General features: G+C 37.5%; 1 protein-coding gene across 1 annotated transcript; it reads left to right on the plus strand.

The window, feature by feature from the left end:
* The first annotated feature begins 3,660 nt into the window (after positions 1-3,660).
* sigirr (single immunoglobulin and toll-interleukin 1 receptor (TIR) domain) lies at positions 3,661-21,952 on the plus strand. The gene is made up of 9 exons (XM_067379373.1): positions 3,661-3,733; positions 8,538-8,739; positions 10,310-10,437; positions 10,633-10,773; positions 10,858-11,001; positions 11,676-11,778; positions 12,117-12,267; positions 12,348-12,525; positions 21,558-21,952. The coding sequence occupies exons 1-9, from the start codon at positions 3,676-3,678 to the stop codon at positions 21,728-21,730; spliced, it is 1,278 nt and encodes a 425-aa protein (XP_067235474.1). The 5' UTR covers positions 3,661-3,675; the 3' UTR covers positions 21,731-21,952.
* The last annotated feature ends 1,513 nt before the right edge of the window (positions 21,953-23,465 follow it).

Raw genomic sequence — 23,465 nt, forward strand, 5'->3', positions numbered from 1 at the left:
TCAAGACTCATCAAACCAGGGAATATTTTTCCAATCTTCTATTGTCCAGTTTTGTGCTATTCAATATTTCATTTAAATATATTTTATATACATTTTTATATTATGTTCCTTTATACTGTATTTTATTATTATATTATTTACATATATTTGTATTATTTTTTAAATAGTTCAGTTGGAGTGCACTTTCAAAGTAACCGAAAGTATCTTGCAGCAAGTTTGTGTTTGCAGTTAGCTAATGAAGGTTACCAGGCTGTTTTTACTCCTCCCCTATGCTTTACATTGTTCTGTTGGAGCTTGTACTCCAGTTCATCCTCTGCAGCATTTTTCATCACAAAGCATCTTCTTCAGCATCGCATGCATTCAGTCCTTCAGTCTCCCCAGACCTGAAGGCCACCTTCATCTGGTTTAGCAGGTCATTCAGGTCCTTTCTGATCCACAGCTTGGAAACAATACATCACCTGTGATAGAAAAAATCAGTCTTTGCGGAGACTTTTACTTGAAAAAGTAACATCATCAATGTTATTTGCTAGAATCTGCTAGAATGTTTATAGGCCTACACTTCTAATAGGTCTGTTAAACCACAAGTTAAAGGAATAAAGAGTTTACCCAGAAATTAATATTCTATTATAGTATCATTTACTCATCCTCATGTCATTTCCAAACCTGCATAGCTTTCTTTTTTCCAAAAGCACAAATCTTAAGATTTAAAACGTGACTTGCCCTGAAACTTATGAAAAAGACTCGTCCTAAGAACACATTTTCAATTACAGCCTAGAGCGCTTATCTGGGTAAAAATCACATGGATGTACTCTTATATTGTAGTAAGTCATTCTTTTGAGTCAGCCTTTTTTTTTGATAAAACGGATGGTCCACTTAATAATTAATTCACTGAACTGGACTACACTTGTTCTTGAGTTAATCTGGATTCAAGGCTTTTTAAGTCAGCTTAATAGTCTTTTCTTCCCTATTGTGACTTATATCCAAACAACAAGTCCAGTTGTTATTGCTGTGGGGGGGGGGGGGGTTGTTTTTTTTTTTTTTTTTTTTTTTTTTTAAAACCATAGGAAAATGTTAGTGTTCTTTAGGCTGCTGATATTTTGAAGACTGCTGATTTTTGTTCATCAGCTGCAACAAAACATTTTGCCAAAAGAAATAGAATAAATATGTTTTATATAAATGTTACTAGAACATATGGAATATAAAACTCAAATCAGAATCGATAAGCAGAATCGGAATCGCTAAAATTCAAACAATACAGAACCCTAATGGTGACTTTAAGAACCCACTGAAGTCAGTGGAAGATGATATTTCCTTAATTAACTGGGCAAATAACTTTAACTTTGAAATTGGATATTATGTTTTACAGTTTTTCTCATTTGACACATTTCTCCAAATTCAGGTCACTGTTCTCAAAACAGTTAACACAATAATCTGAACACTTGTAAATTCTGTTGTAAATTTACAAGTGTTGTAAATTTTCCTTCATTTAATGCAAATTTTAAATCACATGCATATTTTTTTCAAAACATTGTGCACAAAATTACCAAATGTTTTCACAGTAGTTCATACAGCCAACCAAAACTTTAATATATCAGACGAAAACAGTTGCAGCTCTTTTTACTGTTTTTTTTTTTTTTTTACAAAAATCACAATCATTTGTGCACCATTTTTCCAAACACAACAAACAAAACTTGGGGGCCGCACAATACAGAAAACTTCTAAATTGTTTAAACTCCTTAAATGAAATCAACTTTCCACAGGGTGATCAGGAGCAAACTGAGCAAAACTGTGTAGTTATGACAATGTCCACTTTCACCATTCAGCACCGGTACAAGAGTGGTTTGAGCATCACCCACATTTCAGGATGGTGTTCCTTCCGGCATATTCTTCTCTTGGAGATGGAAAGCATAAGTCACAACCCTTACAAGTCTTCTTTTTTTCCACAATGGAAGATGAAACTATATGCTGAGATGTTAATTTGCCAAATTCTTTGGCCAGATGTAAATGAGGCAAGATCAATAAAGTTCATTGATTCAACGAGTACATTTATTAATTTATTTATTTACTCATGTATTTATTTATTTTGCTAAAACTCATCATTATACAACTAAACTTGTCATTTAAGAACTTTGAAGAACACGATTAAAGAAGAAAAACATTTTCATTCATGTATTTGTCTATCTACAGCTGAATTTATCAAATCAACAGAGAACACACTTTTGTTGTTATAGTATTTATTTTTGATAAATTAATTAATAGAGAAAACTGCAGAGCTTCATTATGCAGTGAATACTGAACTGTTTTGCCAAAATAAATGTGTGTTTAGTTTGCTGTGTTAATTGTTCTGAGAGCAGCTACATTCATTTGGGGAAATGTCAAATCGATTGAGAAAAACTGTAATTTCTATAGGCCAATGCAAGTGAATATTTAGAAACTGGCCACCATTTTCCTCCAACAAACTTTAGTGAACTCGCTGCTTTTTGTCAGATAGATAGGCTATCTCACAGATCACCCCGTCTCGATATTTTTAATTAAGTTAGGCTATTGGTCTATGTACATATAGGCCTACGTCAGACAGACGCCTGTTCGCAGTTGTTGCTGCATCTATGGAACTATAGCCTACGTGTCTGGTTAAAAATAGTTAGGCTAAACCTTAAAAAACACATCTCGAGACTCTTGTACTCGCAGGGCTCTCAAGTGTCACGCATTGAGCGTGACAGTCACTCATTTCGGTCTTTTGTCACGCACTCCCGCCACACATTGTATTTCTCACGCAGAAAAACTATTTATCATATATTTAATATGCCGCAGCGCACAAAATGTATCTGGCCGCGCCGCTCTCTCTGATCTGCCACTTATCAGCCAATCAAAAAAGAAGAAAGAGGCTACACAATAGCCAATCAGAAAATAGCACTATTGTATCTGGGTAAGATTTAACGCAACAACCAATGAAAAAAAAGCATAATCAAAGAGTGACCATTAGTTCCACAAATACAGACACAGGCTCCCACAAATAAATTAATTCAACAAAGGTAACCTGTTTTGCTACATATTTTTAATGGTTTAAATGTGTACTCTACATGTTTGACCACTTACGAACTCTCATTTAGCCTACTATATGTTGTGTACATGACTAAGCCTGGCATGCCCCCGGACCCCCCTAGAGGAACCGATGTCCACCCACTACTGTCTCACAAAATCCTGTGGGAAACACTGCGGATGCATTAATCATTGCATCTGTCTTTCAAAGATGTCAGGTAAAAGGAAACTAATAAGCATTAATAATAATACTTTTTTTTGTTTGTTTGGTTTTTGATTGGGGGGGGGGCTGGTGTCACTCTTGCCTGTCTCCAAAACTTGAGAGCCCTGTACTCGGCTCCATTTCATTGCACCCCGTCCAACTGTGTTGCATGTCTTATGTAAACGCCCGCTTACCTGTTCAAAGAAACGCGCAGGTGAAAAGGATCACGTGACCCTGTATTCCCCATACAGTGATTCTAGGCGACAGACTCAGTGTAACCGCTGCGCTCCTTCCGCGTTTATGTAGCTGGTCAGCAAGACATGACAAGCACTGCTGGCAACATCTACAGGCTCTGTTAAAGTGCGTTTGTCAACTTTATGACAAACTGTTTTACACGTACATTCTTTCATGAAAGGATTTATCAGAGGACTGCGATGTGGCGTTGTCATTTGATTCTGTACCTGGCATGTCTCGCGTATAGTCAGTCTGCGGGTAAGACTATCTATCTATCTATCTATCTATCTATCTATCTATCTATCTATCTATCTATCTATCTATCTATCTATCTATCTATCTATCTATCTATCTATCTATCTATCTATCTATCTATCTATCTATCTATCTATCTATCATCTATCTATCTATCTATCTATCATCTAATCATCATCTAATATAGTTTATGTATATATAAACTTTTTAATGTTTTTTTTACAGTTATTTTTGTATTTTTACTGCTATTGCTCCTGTAAAAAGATTTGGTTCATTTAACACTGACCTTTTGTGGGGAAATTTGTCACAGTGCAATCTGCCATTAAACAGCTTATTAAGGGTTTAGTAGTAAAACAATTGTGGGGAAAAAAAAACATCTGAAAATAGTAAAAAGTACAAAAATGTCAAAATATTGTTTTGACTTGTAAATATTGTAATTAATGTAGGCTATAACACAACACAACTTACCCTGACTTGACATTTGAAAACATGAAAGAACTCTTGTCCTGAGAGCATGGTTCAACCTTTATGTTCATCACTGTAGTTTTATTGTTTTCACATGTTTACACAACAAAAAATATGATTATTTTCGTATGACCCCTTACATTTAAGTTGTTTTTCCGGTTAATATTGTTCACACCGTCCATGCAAGCATTTATTCAGGACATTGTTTGTCTACCAGGAAAAAAAACTCAACCTGTAAGAAGAACTTTGTACCTGGTAACGGCCTGTTTAACACAGCTGCTCCTGATTAATGATTGAATGAAGTTACTGGCTGCAGTGCAGAACAATAATCTTACATTACACAGATCTTAATACTGGAGCCATAGTGACTATTCAATATTGACAGATCAATGAAAAATTCTTATAACCAAAGGCATTAATCAACCTGTAAGTAATGTACTAGTAATTAACCTGTTATAACATAAAACATAACATAGGTTATTTAGATTGTAAATTCCTATCAAGTGCATTCAAACAGCATAATGCTTTTGCCAAACCTGTTGTCAATATGATACACAAATTACTCTTCTGCCTATATGAGCATCCAGCATGTTGACATTTTTTTGTTTGTAAAGCACCTCATATGATCATCATATGATTCACCTGCGCAGGTAGATGTGGCCATAAAAAAAGCAATCCAGTGTAAATTCAATCCAATGTTCTGGAACAGTCAATATTTGCTCTCATAACATAACTCTCATAACATTGTTTTTTTTTTTCCTCTGTTCCTCCCTAACTTTGAATCATTAGTATTTAAATGTTTTAGTTTACTTGACATTTTTGTCTAAAGCCACAATATATTCTAGATATTTATCACTATGTGTATTGCCTGGGAATTGAATCATTGACATTCCTAGCACCAAGCTCTACCAGTTGAGTTACAGGAACTACTTGCTGTTGTTGTTTCTTCCTACCTGCTTTGAATACATACAAATTTAGTTCTACACTCTTATTTTCATGATTGTATACTTTATATCTCACTGCATATCAAATACATGAACTGTTGAATGTCAAATTTAAGAATTGGATGAAGGTGGAAACATTATTTCATAGTGGATGTACAGCTGATTTCACATTTTATGTTCCCTACTACAGAAACAATTTTTATTAGATTCTTTAGCAGAGCAAGTGGCACTAAGGCCACAAGTACACAAGTATGTAAATGCTGGGTTGGCAAGAGCACAGTTCCATTCCACATACTTAACCTACTAAACCTAGTGTACTAGTAAATAGAGATGTAACAATATTAAAATTCTGGCCGATACAATAAGTCAGTATTATTTTCATCTTAAAACCAATAAATGGCCGATATTAAAATTCTATGCTAGTTTGTCTAAACACTAAAAACTATAATCATCACAACATTATAATGTACAGTATGAAAAATAGTAGTTGATTTTGTGATTTGCTAAAGATAATTGTATGTGCAGTCACATTTGGCAAATTTTTGCAGGCAAAATACAATCATTTCAATATGATATTTCAGTGTGATCAGGGTTTTTGCGTGAAGGCGAAAGATTTCACCACTCAGATTTCACAACGGGTTCAAGTTGGTTATGCGGATTGATATGGTACTTGTCATGATCACCGTCTGTTCCTGTCAGTTCCCGGACTACATCTCCCATCATCCTCTCTGCCACTCACCTGCACACACTAATCACTAATCACCACACCCAGCTGCAGCTCATTACCAGCTCTATAAAAGACTCTCACATCACCTCACTGCTAGGTCTTGTTTTCCCTGTGTGACATTTCCAAGCGTTATTATTCTGTTTCCCTGTCTGTTCTGGTTCCTGTTGCTGATCCCTGTCTGGTTCTACAGTTCTGTGATTGTTAGCTGTCTGCCTTTTGACCACTGCCTGTTTCCTGACTACGATTCTGCCTGTCTCTGATGTTCCTGCTTCGCCCCGTTTGACCATGCCTGTACGACCACGCTCAACATTTAATAAAGCTTTGCATGTGGATCTTACTCTGAGTCCCGCCTTCATTACAGTACTGATATATTGTAATTCCCCCCTACTAAATCTGAGGATTTAAGGAGCAAACTGTTGGCTTGATAAAAGTCCAGTTTATGCTATAACAGCCCTTGTAACAGTGCTAGGAATACAATGCATACTTGTGTAGAGCATAACCCAAAGTATACTTCAGCTTTGAGGCAAACTATTAGTGTATATGTACTGCCGAATGCATAGCCTTTCTAATTAAACACCATTTGATAGTGTGTGCTAACAGATGCTTGCCGCCTACGTGCTATTTCTCTCCAGAAGTCATTACTGATAAAAATGTGTTTGTACGTGTTTAATTGCATCTCTCTTAGACCTCTCACACAAACTTTCGGCAGCACTGGTGTCTATTGTTGTTGATTCTCCAGTAGTTTGTTGTTGTTATTTTGTCTCCTTTTCTTTTTCAACTGTGAAACCACAGGCTAGTGTTGCCACCCTTTGGACAAACCTTTTCAGCACAAAAAATTGAAAGCCGTGCGCGAGCTGAGAGTACATTGTACGTGTGTTTAGAAGATCTGGCTGCCATGTAAAGTATGCGCATACTGTGCTGATGATGATACTTACGTCACATACAATGTACGCAACCTTAGCGTAAGCATAAAAACTGAAGTATGCTTTGGGCCTAATGTTGCAGATGAATTCAAGACAATATCTGATCCAACCCAGGCTCACTAGAAAAACATTTCTGTGGCAAGATTTCTGCAAAATCACTGCATTTTACATGTTTTGCGACACTTTCAAAATGAAATGTCCAGTGGTTCTAAAAGCTTGTTCGGTTTTATCCAAAACAGTTGAACGTGAAATCTGCCAACGTTTTATTACGTTGGTTGTGGTACTTATCATAGTAGCTCGGGAAGATGAAAACACATTTGCTAAAGCAATTATGCCATTTTAGCTTGTTTCTACCAATCTTTGAACTGTTTTATTGCGTCCGCATCACAAGTGCAATGCTGTACCAGGTGAGCTACCGAGCAAGTTTACCATCTCAGAACAGCTAGTTATGTGATGCAAACATCGAAATAAATTAGTTTACAAATCATGTACAATGCATGCAAAAATGTTTGCATGCATTGTACATGATTTGTAAACTAATTTATTTGATTTGTAAACTCTCTAGCTATATTTTTGCATGCATTGTACATGATTTGTAAACTAATTTATTTCGACGTTTGCACATTTATTTCGCATTTTTCTAGTGAGCGTGTGTTGCAACGATCACATGCTGTTTGTTGTTCATGCTAACATACTGACCTGTGGGGTCATTGGATTTGTTATTAAACAGCTCATTAGGGATGTCTGAGTTATTTTTTCCATCACTTCCCTTTTCAAAGGAATTTCTTGGAAAGGTGTTTCCCATCAAGTCACATAGAAACAAATTATTAATTAGTAAACCATGTCTGGTTCTTACCTACTTTGAATCCTCTGAGATTATGTGTACAGTGGACTTCAGAAAAAGTGTTTGATAAAGGTCAAACCAAATGACCTGACCTGATTATCTTGCTTCTGACCACCACAGTATTGAAGGATTTATGGACCTACTCCCAAACTCTGCCCATTTTGGAGTTTTCCAACCATTTCCCAGAAATCTACATATACAATATTTATGTAGGCAGTGATTTCTATTAAACATCAGTGTCGTTTAATGGACTCATCACCAGCCGAGCTTGCAAATGAATCTTCATAATGAAGGCCCATTAAATTAACTTTTTATGAACCCATTTCCATTTTATAGCATAAAATACCATATACATGTAGGCAGACATTTTACGCAAACATGGGAATATGAAGCAGTGCTGATGAGAAACAGCCTCACCTGTGTGCCAGAACAGTTTCACTCATCTCTCTTAAGATTAGATATGCTCCACAAGACTCTAGCAAGGTTATGCTAATAAAGAAGTCATTGTTTTTATCTGAGCGCCATTCAGGTGTGATCATTCCATAAAGCTCTAACTGTATTAAGAATTTAGCATTTTATTTGTGACACAACTTATAAAACGTCACTGTATACATCGTAAAAGGCCTGTTTACTTTAAGGATAATAACTATTACAAATAACAATAAAGATATTGGGTTTTTTTAGTTAATTTAAACATTTTGACAGCCAATCAGAATCCATTCTTTTTTAAGAGCACAAGCATTTAAAGCGGCAGATGACTAAATGCAGCACACTTACAATAAACAGAATGATATTGTGTGTTGGTCTGTAAGCTAATATAGTTATAGTTATTGTTCTTATAGTATGAACAGGCCTTAACACACTGATGCTCACATATTTCTAATTTTTCTCCCTTAAAACAAAGATCCGCTTTGTAGCAGTGTTCCAGAGTTCAAGCATGATCAAACATCGGTTTCTGGGACGCTTGGCCACAGCATGGTCCTCCACTGCAAAGCCTCCATTGGTTTGAACCGCACAGATTCAGACTGTAAAGACCATCTGAAGTGGATGAAAGACGGCACATCGCTTACCAACCTTACCATCTACCCTCAAAATATAAAAGACTGGTCTGTATATGATGCATAATGCCTAACACTGAATACATGAAAATATTGAGGCCCCAACTAAAAACATATGAAAGAGACTTAGATACTTTATAATGAAATTCATCTCAATGACTGTGTTCTAAATACTAGCGTACTGCATACTGTGCAGTATACACTATATACTTTAGTGCATACTATTTTTTTTTTAAATAATATGTGAAAGTTTAAAAAATATGTCCACTTATGCAGTGCTAAACATTTCAGTTAGTATGTGGCTACGCTGTTTTTGCACAACCTCTTTACATTGTGCTTATTTCAACAAATGCTGTCCAGATTTCTGGAAATAAATTTTTTTCTTTTTAATCGGATTTTTAACAAAATTGTCTGTAAAAAAAAAAAAAAAAGAAGTCTACTTTTCACCATTCAATTAAATAATCAGTTAAGAAGGAGACGTTAAACATTTAGGCTAGGATGAGGGGATTTCCAGTTCACTTAATTGACTAGCTTACAGCAAACAATGATCCAGACTATTTAAATGTTGAGCAAGCTGTCTCATTGGCTGCTGGATCAGCAGAGACTTCAGCTTGTGCCATGTGGTAATGGTGTGATTGCTTGCAGACTGCATGTAAAAGGCCTATCAGCCTGTTCCATCTAGAGTTTCATGACTAAACAAAAGATTTTCACAGGGTATGATGACTTTCTATAGGCACTGATATACAGTATATCATATATGATGCATGATATGTTTATATCCTGTGAAAATCTTTACCTTTTGTCACAGTTACACACTGGGAAACAAAATACAGCAAGTCTTTTTTAAGCTGTATATACACATTATAGCCCTCTTCATCAAAGTGAAAATAACATTTTAAAACATTCTGGAGGATTATTAAAAATTAATTAGTGAAATACCTGGTTTGGTAAAGTAAGAATTCACCATGGGGTTAAAGTTAAAGAAAACCCTTGTCCCTCTGCTGAAGATGAGCAGGTCATTCACCTTCCAACCCCAAAATGATCCTAAACATACTGCCAAAAGAACTACGCAATGGCTTAAGGATAGGAAGGTGAATGTCCTTGAGTGGCTAAGTCAGAGCCCTGACTTAAATCCAATAGAAAATTTGTTGATGTGCTTGAAGAGAGCAGTCCATTGCCACTTACCATAGAATTTGACTGAACTTAAGCAATTCTGCAAGGAAGAATGGGCAAATATTTCTCACTAATCTAGTACAGACATATCCAAAAAGTTTAATGGCTGTAATTAAAGCAAAAGGTTGCTCTATAAAAGTGTTAAATCAAGGGACTGATGACTTTTCCAAACCTGTTATTCTAGTTTTTCAGTATTTTTTTTATTAATTTTCAGAACTATTGCCTAAATACATTTATTTTATTTTATTTCTTTTTTGTTGCCGTAAGGCTTGAAAATGTTTTTTTGTTTTTGGAATGGGTTTTGATGTCAGTCTGTATGACAAAAACAGTAACTATTTCAAAGGGGTATGATGATGTGTATATATATATATATATATATATATATATATATATATATATATATATATGTGTGTAAATATAAAGTAAATATCCAAACACTTGGCAGGTACACTGATGAGGGTTACATCATTAAGAGCAATGATCTAACACTGACCCTGAGAGATTGGGCTGATTTTGGTGTGTATTTCTGCGTGGTGAGGAACAGCACAGCGCAATTCAACGTAAAAGAATACAGTAAGAAACAAATGCCTTATTTTAGTCTTTTAATATTACCACCAGATTATACTTATTGTCATATTCTTTATCCACCTATTCTTGCAAAAGCCCTAACATTATAATATAAAGTTTCAGATATATTCAGATTCTTCTCTGCAGTTCTGTGTACTTCATATAGTCAATAATAAGTTTTATCCTATTTTTTTATCCCAGAATCCCCTAGTCACAGCGGAGCAGTGGTGGCGTCGGTGGTCCTATTGGTTGTACTCGCTCTTGCAGCGGTGGTCTATTCCAAGTGTAGACTCAACTTTAAACTGTGGTATAAGAACATTTACGGAGAGTATGAGCTTAATGGTTAGTCTGCATTCTGTTCATTAAAGCCCTTTTCTTTCATAACATTGTATTTTCATTTCATAAATATGTTTTGCTGTTTCTCAGATGGCAAAATGTATGATGCCTACATCTCATATGTCAACAATGAGAATGACAGGAAGTTTGTCAATTTTATCCTGAAGCCGCATTTGGAGAACAAGTACAGTCATAAACTTCTACTCAACGACACAAACATCCTTCCTGGAGCCGGTAAATCTTACAACTATATTCAGATTTATATGGGCATACGGTTAAATAATTAATCCAGTCTTCAGTGTCACATGTTCCTTCTGAAATCATTCTAACATGATGATTTGTTGCTCAAGAAACATTTCTTATTATTATCAATGTTTGAAACAGCTATTTGAAATAGAAATCATTTGTACCATTATAAATGTCTTTACTGTCACTTTTGATCAATTTAATGCATCTTTGTTGGAAAAAGTCGAAAGTGTTACTCAATTTATGGATTTAGCAGACACCTTTATGCAAAATAACTTACACAGTGGCAAGGTGCACATTTCAGTTGCATTCCCAGGGAATCAAACCCATGACTTTGGCATTGCTAGCACCAATTGTTTTTCTTTTTTTCCATGTATGTATATATTTATTTACTTTTTATTTATTTATGTAAAATAACAAATATTTATGATCTCTTTTAAAATAATAATAAGTCTATAGACAGTGTAGATCCCATAATTATTCTTTTTTTAATGAAAAAAAAATTCTTTGAACACGACATAATATGAAATATTTATCAGACAGCACTTTGTTTTTGTTTGTATCAAATATGATCTCATCTTTGACTAAGGTCTATTGATAGTCTAGAAAACTGCACTATTTCTTTAAAAGCACAAAATGTGCATTGTGTCTTCTTTCCTCAGAGCCGTCTGCAGAGCTGCTGATGAGCATTAGCCGCTGTCGACGTCTGGTTGTGGTGCTTTCTCAGTCGTACCTGGAGCAGGAGTGGTGCATGTCCAACTTCAGGTATCTGTTACCTCTTTCTTGTTTGGACTTTTATGTTTAGTTTGAGTTAGTTTCCTGTTTCTGTTTTGTAGTCTTTTGTAGTTCGTTTGGATACTCGTTTGGAACTTTCTCCGACTCAGAAACAACTTTTTTGCCGCTTATGTAACCAGAGCCATGTGGGCAGGGAAAAATAATACTAACCAATACATTTGTAATGTAACGTTTCCACCCTCTCAAGATCCTGCTATTACATTGTATTTTCTGATGTTTTTGAGTATAAATCAAACTATTTCAAAAGTTCAAAAAACATTTTGTTTAATGATATGACCTTTACTGTTAGATACTCTTTTAATGTTCAGACAGGGTCTGTGGCACCTGATGGAGCTGTCGAGGAAGCCCATTTTCATCATATTTCAGTCACAACAGAAGCAAATAAGCCAGGACATCAGTCAACAGCTGAGACAACACCAACATCAAATCACAACCATCACCTGGGGTGCACACTCCATGGTGAGTACCTCACAATGCTCAATAAATCTCTGAGATTTAAGGTAAAAAGAAACCTAATCATTTTCTTTCCCTTCTCACAGACTCCTTCTTCAGGTTTCTGGAAGGAGCTTGCGTTGGCAATGCCGCGTAAGGTGACGTTTCATAGGGAATCGGCGGGCGATCCACAGACTTTGTTGCAAGGCGATAAAGATCCAATGCTCACGCAGCAGCCTGATTACCTGGACTGCAGACCAGACCCAGATCCTGCAGGAGACCTTGGTACGAAACCTGCTTCTTGAACTAAAAGAACTGAAAGAGTGTTATTCCAACAATGCTATATATGATCTAGATTATCTAGACTTTTTAATTCTGTGGAACACAAAATAAGATATTTTGAAGAATGTTTGAAGAATGTTTCTTCAACTTTAATTGAAAACAAGCTTTGAAGACAAACTTTTCTTTGCCATACAGCTTCCCAGCTAACAAAAATATGTTCTTAGAAAGTTTTGCTAACATTCTGAGAAACATTCCATTCTATAATTTTGGAAATGTTATGAAAATGTTATTTTTGAATGTTTTCTGAACATTCAAAACACCATGAACAGACAGGCCATCACCGGGCTCACACACAGACACTAGAGTATCGCTAATTTATCTCTGCTGCATGTCTTTGAACTGTGGTGCAAACTGGAGTACCTGAAGGAAACCCACACTGACAACCTGCTAACTCCTGGCTCAGCCAGGACTCGAATCAGGGACCTTCTGGCTGTGAGGTGATAGTGCTACCTACTGAGCTATTGAGACACTGTGCTGCCTTGTTTATATTTATGTTTATATGAATTTAAGTGATAAAAATAGATAAAACGTAAGCAATTAATTTCTTACAGCCGCATGCATGGTTCCCTTTCGAAAGGGAACTTCAACTCTGCGTTTACCGCATATGGGGAACGTCACTCATGAACCGATGTCTGAAAGCCAAGAATCAAACCACTCCAATACTGGAAGTATATCTTTAATGACAAGTTTATCTTTTCGTCTTTCGGGACTGTTTTGTCTGATCGTGATTGTATCGAATTCGGTAAGGGAATCAATATTATACAAACTATACAAAAATTATACAAACGTTTCAAGAGAGTGTGTTCATCCGTGTCCCAGGTTTTGACACTTGATATACACATTTCTGGGCATTTTCTGTCTGGGAGAGGAGCGCGCATAGACAGTGCTTGAGGGCGTGTGTGTACATATATACATGTATATATATATATGTATATATATATGTATATATATATATATGTATATATATATATATGTGTGTGTGTGTGTGTGTGTGTGTGTGTGTGTGTGTGTGTGTGTGTGTGTGTGTGTGTGTGTGTGTCATGCTCATGCTCAGATGCTTCATATCATAGTGATTATTTTCTGTCAGCCCGCTATTCCGGTTTGATAATGAGAGGATCTTTTAGGGTTAAAAGAACCCTAGATTCCATTCTTTCATGTAGAGAAAAAGGAGAATGAGGAATCTTCGGTCTTCGAGCCGCAGGAAGGTAAACTGGGTCTATATTTTATTTTTTAAAATATGATGACCTTGTTTTTCCTGTATAGATTTTTCCAGGAGCTGGTCCGTCTCGAGCTGAGGCAGTATGGCTGCTCGGGCACCTCCTCCTTTTCGGAGCAAGGCACAGAGACAGCTGGACTCAAGGAGGAAGAAGCAGGTTTTAAGGGAGGTGATCGATCACATACGCTAGTAGCGTCGGTAATCGTTGCGAGGGCGACTTTACATCTGCCCTCGCCCCTTCTTCCTCCGCCTCCTGGGTTTTGGATTTATTTAACATACTCAGGTGCTTCTTTAACAGTCAGGCTGACGGCTGGGCCTTTGATAATATTTTTCTAAAGGTCGCCTTCTGGCTTGATAGTGGAAGGGGCTCTTTTAGGCTTTAAAGAACCCAAGATTCCATCCTTCCTTGTTAAAGAAAAGGGAAAGAGGAGTCTTTGGTCTTCGAGCCGCAGGCAAGTGAGCTGGGTCTATATTTATATTTCTAAATATGTTGACCTTGTGTTCCTGTATAGTTTTTCCTGAGTATGTAATCGAAAAAGTAAGAGGGGTTTTTGGGCAAACTGAAGTTTGGAAAGTTGTCTAGAATGATATATTGTGCAGATGGCCACCTCTTAGCCACCTGTTGTTTAGAGTAGCTTCTCATCTGCTGTTTGCTAGAGTAGTTTGAGTTAGCACTCATCACTTCAGTTAGTATCTATGTTTAGGTCAGCCTTAATCGGCCGTCTGACATTGTTTGATTGTTGAGCTTCACTTTATTTTGTTGTTTAGTTGTTAGGCTGTATGCCCATTTCCCCTTCTTTATGTAGGTGCAATGGCTGAGGTTAACAGCAGGCTGTTATTAGCCTCCCTGGTGCTGTTTTCTCAGGTGGTAGGCATAGATAAGTATATGCAGTGTATGCTAGGCCCCACTATTTAGAACTTTATTCATGCTAAGAATTTATCTTTCCCCTGAGCCCCTTGAAGTTTGAGTTACGGTGCTAGCTTTTTAGCTTCTGTCCTCTAGGGTTCAGTACAGATCTATAATTCTGTTTGGTGAGAGCATTTATCCTCTTTGAATGGCATGTATTTACAAAGCATTAATTTGCTTTGGGTTCTAAGCTTTTGCTCTACATCTATGTGAGCTTTACTAACTAGTGCTACCACAGGTTAGCGCCTGTTCTCATAATAGTAGGCTGTTTTGGCCTCTATTTAAGGATGTGGTGACTTTTGTACTCCCCAGTTAGGGTTTGTGTTTCACTGAGTGCATCACCTGTTGGATTGTACACTCAGGTTGAGTGTAGAGAGTCTTACATTTAGTTAGGTCTCTGTTAGCTCCCGCTATGTGATCACTGCCACAGCAGCTATATTGCATATAACTGTAGAATTTGTTGGCTCTATTGTCTTTAGCCTCCTTCTAGTTTACAGCTTTTAGGTGCTGTTGGGATATGGTCATGAGTTTTGCTCACATACATTAACACTGCCACAGGCTTATGCTCGTGTCCGTTGAGGTTGTAGGCCTTGTTGGCCTCCCTTAGACCATGTGAGCATTTCATCGTACTTTGCCTCTTGGAATGTGTAGACTTAGCTCAGGTTGTGTCAAGTTAGTTACCCACAACTGTTTGTTGGGTCCAAAGCTGGTTCCCCTTTGAGCTTGGTCCCCTTTTATACCACTAGCTGGCGCCACGTGTGATTGGAGTTGTAGGCCCTATTTTAGGCCTCCTTTCAGGTTACATGTTGGCACAGTTTTGTGTTGGTATTTATGTGACTCAACACCATGGGTGGGTTGTGATTGCCACTAACTGACGCCACGTGTTTACAAGTTGTAGGCCTTGTAGGCCTCCTGGGTAGGATGTTGGAGTTCGGTTGTGTACTCCTCTCACTTTGAGAGTAAAAGGTGCTATTATTGAGTACCTTTCTGAGTGGCTTGCCTCTCAGGGTGAGTTTTTGTGTTAAACCGCACTGTTGTTTGGTTTTTCTGCATTTGCTTCCTTGAGCATGGTTTTTCCTTTGGATCTAGTTGAGTTAAGTAGCTACCTCGTAAGTAACTTAGTTCTATTTTAGCTCTTAGAACTTTAGTGGCCACTAGCTAGCGCCGTGTGTTGACAGGGCCTCCTTTCAGAACATGCTGGTGTATGTTATAGTGTACTTTTCTCGCTGAGAGAGTTAGAGGTGCTTTACCGAGTATGCTGCTGGTTGGCCAGGGCCCCAGGTGACTTATTAACATCCTTGTTGTTCGGTTATTTGTCCCTCCTGGAGCTTGAAACACTGCCACGAGCTGATGCCACGTGTCTGACTGAGGTTATAGGCCAGTTTTTAGGCCTTCCTTAGTGCATGATAGGCGTATGTTGTACTCCTCTTGCTTTAAAGAGTAAAAGGTTCTTTTACCGAGTGCACTCCTCGTAGGTTTATGTTGGATGGACTGTTATGTGGGCACTCACAGTCTTATCTGCTGTTACTGAAGTCATGTGGTCTGTTCTTGCTTCCAGCAAGTTAAGATGTTCAGGTGTGCGGCCTTGTAAGGCTGCTTTTGGACTTCCCACTATGTGTCTAAGTATACTAGTGTGTAGTAATATGTAGTTCTCTATGCAGAACTTTTAGTCATGTTGTAAGCTCCTTTCCGGCCTCCATGATTAAGTGCCTACAGTATGGTCAATCTGTTAGGTTAGACCATAGATGAACTTCATGTTCTCTTCATTTTTCTTTAATGATTAAACTAGTAACATTAAAAAAAAAAAAAGTTAGATGAACTTCCAACTAAACCATTCCAAAAAACATTTAGCAAATATTATTAACTCATAAAGACGTTATAAGAATGTTGTTCTAAGAACATTTTCTCTCAATGTTATGATAATGTTCAAGTAAAAATAACATTGTAAGGACGTCTCTTTATATTACGAGAACATTCATTAAGTACAAATTACATCGTATGGATGTTTCATGAACGTTGTACTCAGAACGTATTATGATAACATTATGATAACTTTCAGCAAATAATAACATTAAACAACATTAAAAGGATGTTCTGAGAATGTTATCCTAAAAATGTTTTCTCTCAACATTATGAGAACATCAGTCAAGTACAAATAACATCCTAAAGACGTTTCAAGAACGTTGTTATGAGAACGTTTTCACACACCATTATGAGAACATCAGTCAAGTAAAATACACCATAAAGAACGTTGTTATGAGCATGTTTTCACACAACATTATAAGAACATCAGTCACATACAAATAACATCATAAAGATGTTCCAAGAATGTTGTTCTAAAAATGTTTCCTTTCAATGTTTTGAGAATGTATTTTAACTATGAAAACATTATAAGACTGTTCCTGAAACATTATTTCAGGAATGTTTTTTTCTAACATTTACATAACTTTTGCATAACGTTAGTGAAAGTTATGGCAACGTTCCCTCTTAGCTGGGTTTTAACCCTATAAAGAAAGCCTACTGTATCATATTTGATGCAAATTTCTAAGGCCTCCAAATTATCAACAATCCTGTTTTACTACATGCATTCTGTCGTTTTATTTATAGTTTATCTGTTTTGGCAAGTAAAAGGCCTTTTCGTATAATTCTAAAAATGTTCACCTTCTGGGTCTTTTAATGATTTTTATAAAGTAAATGTAAGAATAACTTTTATATTGTTAGTAATATTTTGTATGCAACAGTTCAACGGCATAAGTGAGTAAATGAATAAGAAACAACAACGGAGTGCATAACTTTGAATCCGCCCCAGATTTCAATCTCAAATTGACAGTTTAACAGTTGTGACCAAGCCTCCGTTACGAATTCTAAAACGCCACTTTAGAACTAGTAACAAACACTGAGTGACTTCATTGAAGCTGACTGTATTATGTAGAGTAATATGGTATTATGAGCAAGAGATTGACTAAACGAGTGTATTGCCTGCATCTGATATAGCATTCATTCTTCAGGTCAAAGTCCATAATATTATATCCATTATAAAAAAAATCAGTGTGAATGTCCGCTGAGGAAAGTGAAATCTTTGTCTTTGTCCTTTTATAGTTTTTTTCAACTGCTTACACACAAAATCCTTGTCACACAATTTCTGAAACCTAACATTCAAACCCAGAGCCACACACCAAATCTGCAAAACCATACACTAAATCTCTGCCTTCGACTCAGTTTTCAATTTTCATAAAACACTTTTTGCAAAACACAACACACAATTGTAACACAAAAATCTAACTTTTTCAGACACAACCAGTAAAAAATACACCGTGAAATTTTCAACATCTCTCTGCCAGTTACTATCTTTTGCACAAATGTACGTTTAGCTCATGAAAAAAGAGCCTTAGATTTTGAATAACTGTGTATATATGATATAGCCAAAAATAGAATATTATGGCAAAGGTGTTTGCAACGTCAGACAAATGTTTGCTTTTGAGATGTGTTTGTGATATTTTGAATGCAGTGCTTCATTTTGCAAGAAATGTGAGGCATTTTGCATTTTGTGTGTGCAATTCTTGGATTTGTGTGTAAAGTTTTGAAAAAAAGAGACAAAGTTTTGAAAATGTGTTTAAGCACCTGAAAAATTAAGGATTTAAGTTAAATATAGCCTAAATATAAAGTTATGAAACTTAATTTTCCCCTTAACCCAAATTGATTTGCTCTGGAACAAGTAATAGGAAAAAGTAATAAGACCAAATATTGCCCTTTTGATATAAATTAAATATATCTCATGTTTAACCATTATCTACTGTAAATAAAAGCCAGTGGACTGGGCAAGATTAAGCGCTGAATGGCCGCTGACAGCCTGGAGCTCAGATCTCTGAAAATGTCCAAACAAATTGTCAAATAGGCGCTATGTTTGATGCTGAATGGGGAGCAGGTGTGTTAAATTTGGTGTTATCGTTCTAACTCTCTTGAAGGGGTGGGGGTCAGCCTGTCAGCAGGGACGGACTGGGACTAAAAAACGGCCCTGGACTTTGACTAGGCCCGGCCCAAAGCAATCGCCATGCGGAAACTCGACAACAACAACAATAACGCCTGGCATGAGTGTCACAAGACTTTAATTGTGGCTCATGATACTATACCATCCAAATTATAGCAATAGCACTGATGATGTTGACTAGATGTTGTGTTAAAAGCATATTACTCTAGATTAACTTGAATACTCATATGGCAGGGGTCTCAAACTCAAATTGGCAGGGGGCCGTTTCTGTGATTGACACCTCATAGGAGGGCCATATTAACATTCAAGCGCAAGAAAGCGCAACATTTCAGAAAATTTACTTTCCTTTGCATTATTTCTCATTTACTTCAAATTTCATTAGGCCTACTAAAATATTTTTATTCCTATGCTATAAATATCTTATTTACCATACTAAACGTAAACAGCAGTGTCTCTCTCATTGTTACAGAGTGTAGTATAATTATATAATACTACTAATATAATACTACTAATAAACTAATATAATATTACTAATATAATTCTATTAATTGAAATAGTCTGGTGCAACTTTTCACATCCAACAAGATGCATGGAATAAAAAATCAGTAATTTAGAAACAAAACCAGCAACACTTGTGGTGTGGAGGGGTCAGAAATAAACAAAAAAACTGGAGCTATATATCAACTTTATTTTGCCAAAAAATAAAAATCTTTCATTGTTACATACATTATTAGTTTTTAACATCTAGTGGAAGTATTTTCCCTTACTTTATGTTAGTTTAAATAACATTAAAATCTTGCACTGAACAACACTGTACTGAACAAATACAATCCCTGAATGCATTTGTACACTCTTCTGTTTCTTGACAGACACCTGCAGCGCTTCTGCTCACACAGCTGAGCCACATTTGTCCAAGATGCCGTTTAAGCATCGATAACATTTAATGGCTGCATCGGACGCGTTTTGGTGGTTTAAATCGGTGCTTGTGACTTAAAGTCGAGTGCTTTTACTGTGATTTAGGCAAGCGCGCTCATAATAGAAGCGATTGAGAGCGCGGCTCATGGTTGCACAGCAACGACAGACGCCACTGGAGCGAAAGCGCATTGGAAAGAAGAATGCGGCGCGGCCGCTTATGTGACGCGATATGTGTATGCCCCTTAGAACAGCGACTTTTTCTTTGCATATCAGACAAGTAGCAACTAGAGAATAATAATAATTTAGCGGCCGGATTATGTTTTATTTTTGAGATCAGTTGTGGGCGGGCCGGGGGTTTGAGACCACTGATCTAACGTCTTTGCTGTTGGTTTCTTCCTACTCTTCCACTTCTTCTTCTCCTTACTTGGCGGCCACGGCCAGTGCAGCTGGCATTCAACTTAAAGGTGCATTGCTGCCACCTACAGTACTGGAGTGTGAAACAGATTAGTGGGGGGGGAAAAAACGTGATGACTGCGTGCGTGGCGGGTGGTGGGCCGGCCCGCCGGCCGTCCTGGAGTACCGGCCGTTCTGTGATTCTCCAGATCACACAGATGGCCAGTCCGCCCCTGCCTGTCAGTGCTCAGGCCATATGCCGCACACTGCATCAAATTGGTCTGCATGGCTGTCGTCCCAGAAGGAAGCCTTTTCTAAAGATGATGCACATGAAAGCCCGCAAACGGTTTGCTGAAGACAAGCAGACTAAGGACATGGATTACTGGAACCATGTTCTGTGGTCTGATGAAACCAAGATAAACTTATTTGGTTCAGATGGTGTCAAGCATGTGGCGGCAACCAGGTGAGGTGTACAAAGATAAGTGTGTCTTGCCTACAGTCAAGTGTGGTGGGAGTGTCATGGTCTGGGGCTGCATGAGTGCTCTGGCACTGGGGAGCTACAATTCATTGAGGGAACCATGAATAAGCAGAGCCTGATCCCCTCCCTTCGGAAACTGGGCCACAGGGCAGTATTCCAACATGATAACGACCCCAAACACACCTCCGAGACGACCTTGCTAAAGAAGCTGAGGGTAAAGGTGATGGACTGGCCAAGCATGTCTCCAGACCTAAACCCTATTGAGCATCTGTGGGGCATCTTCAAATGAAAGGTGGAGGAGTACAAGGTCTCTAACATCCACCAGCTCCGTGATGTCATCATGGAGGAGTGAACTCCATGCCCAAAAGTGTTAAGGCAGTGCTGGAAAATAATGGTGGCCACAAAAAATATTGACACTTTGCCCAATGTGGACATTTTCACTTAGGGGTGTACTCACTTTTGTGGCCAGCGGTTTAGACATTAATGGCTGTGTGTTGAGTTATTTTGAGGGGACAAATTTATGCTGTTATACAAGCTGTACACTCATTACTTTACATTTTAGCATAAGAGAGCTGTTTTCTGTGGGTCCATGAGCACTGAATGGCCACTGACAGCCTGGAGCTCACATCTCTGAAAAAATGTCTAAACAAATTGTTAAATAGGCGCTCTGTTTATATATGAGTCACATATTTGAGGTCTAAATAACTAAGTTTTTGCCTAAAATGTATGTTTGAGCTGATTTAACTGAAAGTAACTTGTACTGACAGGTCTTAAAATATGTCAATGCCATTGTTTTGTCTCAAGATGCACACCACTAATGTTTTTTTTTTTTTCTAGTGAACGTTTATAAAAGCTACTTAAATCCCCTAATTGAACTAAGGCCTAATCCTGGTTTAGGCTAAGCCCTGTCTGTGAAACCGGGCCTCAAGGTTCAATAAAAATAAATTAGGTTCCTTTTTTTTTTTTTTTTTTTTTTTTTTTAATGATTTTTTTAATATCATTTCATGTGTCAGGCTTTACAGGATTTACATTGTAAAGGGTTACAACATTTTACTGTACCTATGTGTTTGCCTCACAGGTTTACGTTTGCCCATCTACAAGACCCTTCCCTCCAAAGCTCCGGTGCTTCCTGCAGGTCCAGGTGTGACGGATGAACCCAAACCACCAGAGATAGATGTGTCTGACCTTGGCTCAAGGAACTACGCCGCCCGCACAGACTTTTACTGCCTGGTCTCAGAGGATGATATCTGAGACATACACTCCTGTTCCTTTTTGCACTTTTAAGTCAATTTTCCTCCAATGATTTCATGTTACTGTCACTGTTTTCTTAGTTTTTTATCTTCACCTGTACAGTTTTGCAGTCACACTTCTTTATGTTTTTATGCAAAAATTTTAATAACATTTCATATATAGTCATAGGGATTTTGGTTGTGTATATATTTTAATAAAGTTGTGGGGTCCATGTTTTATTTGGTTTTGACTTTATTGTACTTCATTTGACTTCCCTACTATGTCTCGTAGTATTCATAAATCAGCATGCAAAATGTCTCTGGTTACCTAACGTAACCTTGGTTCTCTGAGAGGAGGGAATGAGACATTGCGTCAGTAGCTGACGCTATGAGTAAACACCTTGATTTAACCATACACTCACTGCCAGCATTCATGTCGGCACTTGCCTCCAGAAGTTGCATAAACCAGCCAAATTGGCGCCATAGACTATTTGGTGAATGCCAACAACGTTACAGTATTGATGTCAGGTGCTGTCATGAACATAATGCAAGCGGGGTTCATACAACACACTCGAAAATGGTACAAAAGCTAAGAGTTCAGGGTTGGCGTGATAAAGATAAGTAGCTGTGGCTACACAAGAGCAGCACATGTTATATAAGCAATAGAATAAGATGATTGCAGGGCCAATGTAGATTAAAAAAACAGACAGCAGCAGCGCAGTCATCTGTGTGACTTAGGTGAGCACCACCATCTCTGTGGGGCTGCAACAGTTGAACATTGGCTGAACATTGGCTTCAGCTAGATTTGATTCTTTATGCATAGAGTAGACAATACATGCAAAGTAAGTGAGGAAATATTCAGGCAATAACAATATGTATATAGTAGCCTAATACGCATAGGTGTCTCATAGCACAACCAACAAGAGGATGACGAATTCCTGCATGTGCTTATTACATCATGAATGTGTACAACAGCTAGATACAGGGACTGCACAGTCATTTTTGGGGGCAGGGGTTCAAATGGAATAAAAGGGTACTTCTCATAATTATTTATTAAAAAAAAAATTAAACAAAATGTTAAATATATTAACACAACTCGGAATTCCTTACCAATTTATTTTAATTCCCTCACACAATTGTTTCATACTCAACAGATTTCTACAAAATAATCAGTTCACACAGAGACCATGGTCTTATTTAGTATTGCTTAGGTTTAGCGTGAAACCACCAGGAACCCTTTAGCCTCCAGTGCCAGCATTTTCCAGAACTGCAACCTGCAAGTCTCTAGAAGACAACACAACCCCCACTTAACAAAAATCACAAGCTGAAGTGTCAAGATTGTGCCAAGAAATACATGAAGGCTAATTTTTCAAAGATTTTATGGATCGATGAAATGAGAGAAGCGCTTGATGGAACAGACGGCTGGGCCCATGACTGGCTCACCAATGGACACAGAGCACCAGCTCAAGTCAGACGTCAGCAAGGTGGGTGTGGTGTGGTGTGATGGTGTGGGCTACTATAATTAATGATGAGCTAGTTGGACCTTTATGGGTTGCAGAGGGACTGAAAATAATTTACCAAAACTATGGCCAATTTCTGGAAGACACTTTCTACAAACAGTGGTACAAGAAGTGAGTAGCAATCAGAAAGGCCAGGACAAGGCTCCATCACATGCAGCCAAGTATTCCACTGATCCTCCCTTCTTCACCTGATTTGAACCCAATTGAGAACTTGTGGGCCTCTCTCAAGCATGAGAT

Source organism: Chanodichthys erythropterus, chromosome 24, assembly GCF_024489055.1.
Source record: "Chanodichthys erythropterus isolate Z2021 chromosome 24, ASM2448905v1, whole genome shotgun sequence".
Lineage (NCBI taxonomy): Eukaryota > Metazoa > Chordata > Actinopteri > Cypriniformes > Xenocyprididae > Chanodichthys > Chanodichthys erythropterus.

Excerpts from the sequence above, each read along its gene's own strand:
- sigirr (XM_067379373.1), top strand. The coding sequence starts at position 3,676 with ATGTGGCGTTGTCATTTGATTCTGTACCTGGCATGTCTCGCGTATAGT. Across the intron at positions 10,438-10,632 it reads ATTCAACGTAAAAGAATACA|AATCCCCTAGTCACAGCGGA; the intron begins GTAAGAAACAAA and ends TTTTTATCCCAG. Across the intron at positions 12,268-12,347 it reads CCTGGGGTGCACACTCCATG|ACTCCTTCTTCAGGTTTCTG; the intron begins GTGAGTACCTCA and ends CCCTTCTCACAG.